The sequence below is a fragment of the Eschscholzia californica genome, unplaced genomic scaffold (assembly GCF_041429995.1).
Source record: "Eschscholzia californica isolate CP2 unplaced genomic scaffold, dmEscCali1.0.p SCAF_1, whole genome shotgun sequence".
Classification (NCBI taxonomy): Eukaryota; Viridiplantae; Streptophyta; class Magnoliopsida; order Ranunculales; family Papaveraceae; genus Eschscholzia; species Eschscholzia californica.
Window position 1 is genome coordinate 43,416,606 of NW_028238198.1, and position 10,123 is coordinate 43,426,728.

At 35.5% G+C, this 10,123-nt stretch overlaps 1 protein-coding gene across 1 annotated transcript; it reads right to left on the reverse strand.

Moving 5' to 3' along the window:
• Window positions 1–1,580: 1,580 nt before the first annotated feature.
• Window positions 1,581–4,206, reverse strand: LOC147567011 (stress enhanced protein 2, chloroplastic-like). Its single transcript, XM_086653605.1, has 2 exons — window positions 3,865–4,206; window positions 1,581–2,067 (listed from the first exon to the last, which is right to left on the reverse strand). The coding sequence occupies exons 1-2, from the start codon at window positions 4,183–4,185 to the stop codon at window positions 1,801–1,803; spliced, it is 588 nt and encodes a 195-aa protein (XP_086509731.1). The 5' UTR covers window positions 4,186–4,206; the 3' UTR covers window positions 1,581–1,800.
• Between the last annotated feature and the right edge of the window lie 5,917 nt (window positions 4,207–10,123).

Below are 10,123 nucleotides of genomic sequence, written 5' to 3' on the forward strand. Positions count from 1 at the left end.
CTGAAACCATTGTGCATAAAATATGGCTAAAACAAATAGAGCAAAGAACAAAATTCTTATCTCTCTCAACAAAAACAAGATAGGCATACCGTTACGTCTTCGTAGTAGAAGAGCTCCATTAGAATAGTTCACTGAAATACATAGAAAGTCCTCGAGATCAACATTAAGGTGGGCATGATGTGGTTGTAGTTAACAAGCTTGACGAAGGCTTTCACTCTAAACTTGTTTGATGCTTTCTCAATTGAATCCTTTCAGATCACCTTTTTTCGGTTGTTAGAAATCTCTGCAACCAGGCAATGGCCATAAGGAAGGTCACAAGTTCCCTCATCAAATGATCACAACCTGCATACCAACCCTAAAGAACTATAACAGTCTTTTTCAGCTTCAAAGATTGGCGCGACGGTCACAACTTTCGCCAATATTCGAGAACCAACCTCTTCAAAGTGATACTTGCTCACAGAAATCAACGTGATACTCAAATGCAAATATAAGAAAGTGATACTTGCTCACAAAAATTGGCGTGACACTCAAATGCAAATATCCGACTTGAAGACCAACACATTGTCCGACTTATTTCTTCGTTAGCACTTAGCAGATTATGAAAAAATTGAAATAGATTTTCTGTCTTCCATCTTCAAATCTCTCATCTAACATCTATGGTTGTTTTGTTCTTTACTAAGAATGGTATAGAAAATTCGAACTCAAAATTGATGGAGAAGCTACTATATCAACATAGTTAAAGAAAAGTTCAAATTCTACCTGATATCATAGTGTTCCAAAGAACCACATCTGATTTTGGAATTTCTTCGAACACTTTCCATGCATCTTAAATACCATACCACACTTAGAATACAATTGATCAAACCACTTCCAACAGGAGCGTTTTGATGAAATCCAGTTTTAATAATGCGAAGTGGCAACAATAGTTGTAGGCGGCAATTTATACTCTTCCCCAGTTGTATTATTAACATAAGATTTGAATTTACCAAATTGAACCTTCTTGCATAAAGTTAACATCAGCAATCGATCGATCTTACCAGTAAATTCTCCAAGAGAGAGAGAAATCCGAGTTGATCTTATCTATCTGATCCATCGTCAACAAATTTGGGTTTCGTTTTTCTAGGGTTTGTATCACCAACATCAGACACGAACCTGAACTTAAGTTTTGTTGAATCAAGAAGAAGACGAAGTCGAAGAACAAGAAGCATTTAAGAAGAAGAACTGGAGAAGAATCGCAGAAGAAGAAACCTAAAAATTTCAGATGTTTTTTTAGAGAGAGGACGATTTTAGAAGGTGGGGTTATTTTGGGAATGAAAATAAAAGAAAGTGACCTTATTGATAATTATTAATATTATTTCAAGCTTTACCTAGTATTACACATAAAATTTTGGTAATTTCTACCAAATAGAAAAAAATCTAGGCTTTTTTTATTATTATGATAATTTTTACACCCTAAACAGCCATTTTCCCTAAATATGGGTGCTATACTTTTCATCCAAATGTATCAAAAAAAAAAAAGGGAGAAAGAAGAAAGGGAAAGAAATTAGAACTATTTTGCAATCTCTTTGTTGAGCATTCTATTTTAGTGATTTTCTAAATCTCTCTTTTGCCATACTTTTTTAATTTATCTTTTCTAAACTTCAAAATTACATCAATTTCATATTTATATATTTAGTAATGTCGTGGACCCTGTGGTCATTACGATTATTATACATGTTATACCCTTTTTGTCTTTCAAATCCATATATACAAAAAAGAAACATTCTCTTACAGATTACAGACTAAGACAATTACAAATGCTTATAGATCATCAAACTCGTCACTGAGCTCATCTTCAAGAAATAGTTGGATCAAATTGTCGATAAATAACTCCATGAAGGTATTAATAGTTAAGTTTAGGATAGTTCCGGCTCTATTTCTAGCAGTGGGTGAATAAGTAAAAAGTGCCGAGAATGTTATGGCAGCTAAACAAACCTCTTCTAAGTTTGTAACGTCGTCGAAATCTATTTTTTCAAATAATGTGGTTCCTGTTGCTATTTCCACTGTTATAGTCGCAGCAAGCACTACCTATACACAAACAATAAAATTCATCAACATGAAAAAAAAAATACTAGTACCAGAATTGCAAGATTTAAAAGAGGTAATCTCTACTTGAATTCGTCTTTGATAAGGTTATGATACGTATTGTTGTCCACAACTCTGAACACGGGTATTAACTCAAACAGTGAGGTTCTCGATTCACTAATAAAAACCAGGTGAACCATTTCAAGAAAATTATGTCTCCTTGATACTTGTATTGCTACTATAATGATTGATATTTATTTACCTAATTCGTATTATCTCGAGGGTCACTAAGTTGCTCTAGGCGTATAAGTACAGTTGGGTTAGACTTCAAGCTCAATCATTTGTTTTATTGGTCAGCATATTTCAAGAGAATGAATCTGTAACGCCTTGAATCCGAGATCTAGAGGGCAAAAATCAAGGTCGTGATCACTGAAGCCAAGAGTTGCGGACAACTTTGTGCCCAATCTCTATATCTCTAGTCGTGATTTCATCCTTAACAAAGTTCTCGTTTAGTGACGTATAGAGTACCACAAGTGCGACCGCACCGGACCCCACCGAAACTCCTCACCTCAGAGTAGGGGTGAGCAGCGGTCGGTTGCTGGCCATTTATGATCCGGCCGAAACCGAACTAATCAATGGCGGTTTGGCTAAATCGTCGGTCGAAGCCGAGGCAAACAAATCTTCAGCCGACTTCGTTCGGCCCGGTTCGGTTTGGTTCGATTGAAATCGGTTGGTCGGGCCGGCCGAACTCAATAAACCAAATAAAACGTGAGAAAAATGAAATGAATGAAAATGATCATGTTTAACAATGTAATTCCAATCAAAACGTTAAGAGATAACGTATTCGACACAAAATAACTAAAATCTTTCAACAACCATATATATAAGTGCAATTGTCTTGTAACCGTCATAGACACATAACTAATTTAAAAAGATAAATTTCATACACAAAGGTTAGACAAGTTTATAAAACTTGAAAAGAAGTGTATTTTTCCACAAAAATGTGCCAATCTTTTTTGGATCTTCAATCCTTTTTTAAATACTTATTTATAGTATTATTTCATACAATATATATATATGTATGTATAATAAATATATGTAGTTCGGTCGGTTCGGTTTGGGCGGTTTTCATAATCCCAAGCCGAAACCAAACCAAACTGCGATCAGTTGATCGGTTTTTTCAGCCGAACCGAGCCGAATACTATTCGGTTCGGCCTAAAAACCATTCGGTCTGGTCGGTCCGGCCGACCGTTGCTCACCCCTACCTCAGAGGGTCCCTTTTTAGTAACACTTAGAAACTACTCGTGTTGTCATGCATCTGTAAGCGTATAACAATAAGAAATTGGGGATGTTATTGTCCAGTTGGCACGGAGTTGCTTTGGGCGCATTAGAATTTTCGAGTTCAAATCAAAGAATTAAATTTTGAAATATTTCAGTCAAATGATAGAAATATTTCCATTTCCATGCCTATCTATCCAAACCGAAATTTAACTAAGTTTCTTTTAACAACGGCTTATCGATTAAAATCTCGTACTAGTTTCCAAAATCTCAGCCACTCCATTGGGGTCGGCCCTGACTTCACCACCGAGGCAACGACCACACAATCCGCCATCCACTCAGGCGAACTCCTTATGTCGAAATTCTAGAAAAAAGTGGTCTATGGTGGACATTGGCAGTGGTAGCCCATGATGATGGTGAAGAAGAATCTAAAATGAACAAGAGAGAAAAAGAGAGACTAAACAGAGCATCAGCCTTATTCTATAAACAAGATTCTATTGGCAGTTTGAGTGATGAAATTACCATTGCTAGACGGCCAAAGATGATTTCCTTTTCTTGGCTCTTCCTTGAATTCTCAACATATTCAGGCAATAAACCACAAGAATCTGTCACATCTTTCGCCTCGTTATTCTCGTCATTGACATAATTATCATCAAGAATCATTCTATATGGCTTTCTGAATCCATCTGAACCGTTGGATTTGAGGCTAATAATATCTCGAGGTTGTCGGAGTAGTAAAATCTTCGTGTTCTCGGGAATCGATGGAGATCCAATCTTCGGGATCGGAAATTTCTTCCACCTCCGAAACCCACCACAGAAGATCGCTTGAGCCTCTAAAGCCATATTTTGAACTTGAAAGAGAAAGTGAGTGAAGGTTTTGGAGACAATTGGACGCAAGTTATAAACAAAATGAGGATGACATAAGCCAGTGGGACCCATAATTAACACGTGTCAGTTGCTTTAGGAGCTGCTGTTTTTTCTTTCACGATTGGACAAAGAGGAGTACAAGAAAATGTTTGCCAAGTCTTACACAATAAACCTGCTATGTGGAAGGTTTTGGTTTCCCAAAGAAAATATTTCTATGTACAAAAGTGTCTTCCGTCTGAGTAAGATGTGATCGACTCGAATTGATCATATCATTCCACTCTCTATATAGGCTGACTAATAAGAGCCGGCCACTTCACCATTAGGGTTGTACTCGATTTTAGAAGTCGGGTCAACAAGCATTTTCGTTGGGTTGTAAATAGTAAAGAGGAAAATAAGTAGATGTATGTCACACTCTTCTTGGACATTCTTTATTGTTAAAAAAATTCTCAGAGACCTAGACGTCGTACATTGTACTACCACCTAATTGACAATTGCAAGTCATTCTTCAATCTTCACATTAATATAAGTTATATTATAAGGAGAAAGATTCCTTTAGAGTTCTATAGGACTATTTCAATCCTAATGAGGTATTTTTGTGATAATAAATTTTGATTAGTTATTTTCCAGAAGTTCCAAAAAGATTAAATATAACATTGTAAACTGTAACTTCAACATGCCCATTAAGACTATCAGTACCTTTAAACTAATCGCAGTAGTTTAATTGTTACAAGACACGTCTCCGGCATTCAGACTAGAGAGTTTTAATTTGAACTTGTAAATCATAACAGTACTTTCGTATCAACTTCTATATATTTCGTGATATTTGGGAGGAACATTTCGGATCAGATGAACTCATTTGGACAACGAAAGAGAAACTCCCCTCAAAACTTTTGAGACGTATGACAAATACTTTTTCGTCTATAAAAATTATTTTTTTTCATTGCACAAACTACAGGAAAAAAAAGTTAAATGGTTGCATGGAATAACTACCAATGATTTTCATCTAATATTGTTAATAGTGTTTGAACTTGGAAGTCTAAGCCTTAGTATGATTCCAACAATTTACTTTATCATGCTAGTGATGGTCCAGATTTTTATCATCTTTGACCGAGTCAAAAAGTCAAGGAAAGATCAAAAAATGAACGGGTCAACTAGTATTCAAGTCACTAATGAGATGAATACAAAAGGGTTGTGTCACCTAAGGCCGGAACTGGAACGTACGCACGAGTCTCTTAGGCGCTTGAAGTCATGCTCTGACTTTAAAACCAACTAGATCAACCCGAGTCAATGTTTGTCCAAACTAATTTCTGACCTGATCTAAGGTCTAGGGCAAAGAAGTCAACAAATTAGTAAGGTAAAACGTTAAAACACACCCGAAAGCCAACTTTCTATATATAATCACAAAATCACCAAGAAGATCTATCAAATCTGAAAGATACGCAAATAAAGAAACTTATTATTTTTACAATTTGGTTCCACCTAAGTCGTTGTTTCGCCACCGCATCATCTCAGTCGATCATCACAGTCGGTTGTCCGACTCTGTATAAAGATAACATGTTCTCCCTGATCAATCATGTAAGATTCAACATCTAAACTCAAACTTTGAATTAAATTATTTAACTGTAAAACCACTTTATAGACTTTAGTATCGGAGAGGTTTCTGAGTTTTTTGTAAATTTTATCTCTTGCAGGGGCGGCCCAGGCCCAAAGCGGCTGTTTTGGGCCCCAACGTAACCAACTTAAAAGAAGGCCTAATTACAGTTGTACATAGCCATTCTAGTTTCTTTTATCCCAACTAAAGGACGGCCCAGGTGTTTGTAATCATAAAAAGGTTCAACTTCATATAATCCAAACAAATAATGGGCTCACACACCAACACTCAAATTTCTTCTCTCTTTTAGGTCATCATCATCCAAATCTCTTTTTCTTTCTTCCTCGTTGTTGTTTAAATTCCCGTGAAAATTTTCCTACACCTCTATTTTGGATGACTTTGCTACGGTATTGTGCTGTCCAAAAGAGAACTCATTTTCGTAGTGAATCTACTCGTATAATATTTTGATGCAACAAAGACAACAATTGTTACTGAATCAGTAATAATTTTTTTTTCAAATTTTTAGTTGTTATTGGATCAACATAAGATTATGTTATTACGTTGTTACACATATTATTTTTATCGCGGAGGCCCCATTTTGAGTTCCGCTTTAAGCCACCAACCGACTTGGGCCAGCCCTGATCCCTTGAATTATAATTTATATAGAGAAGTCCAATGTTTAATTCGTTGAGTCTTATTACCCGAGTAATAACCTAAAGTCACTTTTAGACAACCAATTGGTAAAGGTATAATAGGCATACAAGTCATCGAACGTGATACACTTGCAGGTGCAACTTACTTATGGAAGATGCAAGTTACTCATCAACTTGTAAAATCGAAATGAAACCAGCATGTAGCATGGTGGTACTGCATTTGCCCTTTTGGTTTAGTAGTACATGTGTACTGTAATCAAGACCAGCAAATATTATAATCCAATGTAAGGATATTATATATACAGGAAGAAAATTAGTGTAACAATGTGATTAGTTACATACGAAAACATCAATAATTTACTATAAAGTGTCGATTCTAGTCAATATTATAATCCAAGATGTAGATATATTATATATATGCAAGGGAACAAAAATTATTGTAACTATGTGATTGGACACATACTAAAACACCAATAATTTACTTCATCGAAAAAAATAGTCCACAAAAGTATCATTTCATTAAAGATTCCTTTGGATTGAAGGAAAATAAATATTGAATTCGTACTTACTATCAAACGTAGGACATCTCCAATGCAACACTCGATCTTAAAAATTCTAAGTGCCACATAAGATTTTAAAAAAATTTCCTTTCAAGCTCTCTCAAATGCAAAATTCAATATATATTTGTAACATGATGTTCGGTAGTTAGATAGATATATTTCAATAGGACAATTTATTTGAAATTTAAGTGTTTAAAATTTAGAATCTATTCAAAAATATTAAAAGAAACATTTAAGCATTATGTAATTGTTTTTGCAACCATTTAAAATCAACTCAAAAAATAATCAGCAGACCTTCTGCAAGGTACAACAAGGTGTTTGCATGGCACTGCAAAGTCATTACAAGACTCTGCAAGGTGTTTGCACGACACTACAAGATCATTACAAGACTCTATAAGGTGTTTGCAAGGCACTGTAAGGTATTTGCAAGACACCGCAAGGTGTTTACAATCTATTCAAAATCCAAAGTATAGACAAACATGAAAACAAAAGAAGACAAACATTGATCTAAATGCAATTATCATAAATCACCTTCCATATCATAACCATTCAACAAAATATTTACAAACACATTTATTCATTCATCAAAATATTCACATCCAAGAAACAAATTCAAACATCTTTTTTCGATTTAGATTAACAGTATTTAGCATCTGAAATTACATCAACAACCATCATTCCTCTAAGTTGTCATCCCAAATGGTTGAACCATATTTCTTCAATATCATCGCCCTTTGTATCATTCGAAATAAGCTGACATGCTTATAAATCACAATCGACACCGCAAAGAAAAGACAAGACAAGACATTAAGTTGATAACCATTGAAAATCCTTCTTTGTCTTCGGACGATTTATTGGGTATATCAACATTTCGCACGTCAAAGTTGAACAATTTTAATTGTTGTCTTGCAAAAAACATTTCTTGGGGAAACCAACATTTGCAAACACCTTGTAGTGTCTTATAAAAGATGTTTACGAACAGTTTGAATCAAATTCTTTATAGTGGCAAAGCATTAACATCAAAACATAAAAAAAACTCTTACATTAATCAACCAACATTCTACATGGCGTCTCCAACCATCTAAGCTCTTTGCAAGACACTGAAACTGAGTTGCAAAGAACTGCAAAGTGTGTGCAACGTACTGCAAGCAGTTTGCAAGATACTGCAAATTGTTTGCAAGGCACTGCGAACTCATTAGAAGGCTCTGCAAGCTGTTTGCAAAGCACTGCATCTGGGTTCACATTCATTTTTGTTTTAAAACTCCTTTAGATATATTGTAAGCTTCTTCCAAACTCCTTGCAAAGGCTTATTCTCTTAAGACTTTTATCAAAAACGTAATAGTCAAAGTTGTAACGGTGAGAATAATGAAAACAATAACTCAAAGCCAAAGATCAAGTAGACCAAAAATGACGAACAAAGATGAATGAATAGGCAAATAGATCAAGAAGACCAAAATAAAAAGTCCATATAATTCTAAGTACCATCACAAATTTTAGAGAAATCGTGGATTTAGAGAGGTCAATTACCTTTAATTAGAACGAGAGATGATGGATCGTGTGGTTTTAGAGAGAGAGAAATAGAGAAATTGTGGGTTTAGAGAGAGATGATAGGTTTACTATCTTATGTATCGTAGAGTAAGTGGTAAGTATTTTCTTCATATCGAAACCATGTAGTGCAAATTACGACATAGAAAAATAGTCATCGATCTAACTTTAGCTATCATGAATATGTTAAGGGTTATTTTCCAAATGGCCTCCAACTTTGTGACCAGCTTCCTGTCTGGCTCCCTACTTTAGCAATAATTCCCGTATGGCCCCTCTTTCCGTTATCTTTAACATTCCGTTACTCTCTCTCCTCCATCTCATTTTCTCTCTCTGCCACATCATTTGAGCACGCCACATCATCGTCTTCACCGGCAGGGTCGCCGGCGACCTTCAAACTTTTTCTCTCTCTCTCTTCTATCTTTCTCTAAAAGGAAAAAAAATTCTAGAGAGAAAAAAAAATTTGAAGGTCGCCGGACAGAAATTTGACCGGTCGGCGACCCTGCCGGTGAAGACGATGATGTGGCGTGCTCAAATGATGTGGCAGAGAGAGAAGATGAGATGGAGGAGGGAGAGTAACGGAATGTTAAAGTTAACGAAAAAAGGGGCCATACAAGAATTATTGCTAAAGTTGGGAGCGGCAGGAAGCTGGTCACAAAGTTGGGGGCCATTTGGGAAATAACCCATATGTTAACTGATATAATAGTAGGGCTCTTTCTGTATTTTCTTTTTTCTCTGAATATTATCCCTGTCATGTCAATTGTATTGCTTACCGTAAGTCCACAAAGTCTACTTTAATTTCCGATATGAACTACCAAGGTTGGAGGACAAAAACACATTTTAAGGGTTAGCCACCTACCATAAGACTAGATTAGAATTATAAAACCACTCCTCATCCAAATTGTAGCACTAAATATGATAATTCAACCTCTTGAAACCAGTAGGTGGCGTTTGGGTGGAAAAGGGGGAGGGGGGAATCTTCTGTTTTTTGAGTCCAAAAAGTTGAATGGCTTGTTTTTAGAGTTAACCCCTCTTCACCACCACCACTCCTAAAAGGTGTGTCCACTCCAGGGGCGGCCCTGACTTTTCGGTGGCCCGAAGCGAGGTCTGAAAATGTGGCCCTCTCTACCAAATTGTAAAACGTATAAATATATTTACATGAAAACGATAAGTACCGCAAAATATTTTCATCATATTTATATAACAAAATAATTTTTTTGATAATTACAATCACTGAAATTTTGTTCTTCTTAAATTTTTCGATGCAAAGTCACTAATAATTGTCGAATAATCAAGACTGTCAGCTATATCCTTCTGAATAGATATTATAGCTAACCCGTTTAACCTTTCTTCTGACATAGTAGATCGAATATAAGACTTAATCAACTTCAACTTAGAAAAACTTTTTTCTGCAGAGGCAACAATAACTGGTATCGTTTACATAATTCTATAAGAATCTCATGTGTTCGGTTAACAACCTTTCATATCTTTCAAAAAATCTAGTACTTCAGTTGGTCTTTTGATCTCATTTGGTAAAAGACGCTTCAACATTTTCAGTTCAGAAAATA

Coding starts and splice junctions, on each gene's coding strand:
- LOC147567011 (XM_086653605.1), bottom strand. CDS start 4,185: ATGGCTTTAGAGGCTCAAGCGATCTTCTGTGGTGGGTTTCGGAGGTGG. Junction 2,068..3,864: donor TCTTTGGCCGTCTAGCAATG/GTAATTTCATCA, acceptor GTTTGTGTATAG/GTAGTGCTTGCTGCGACTAT.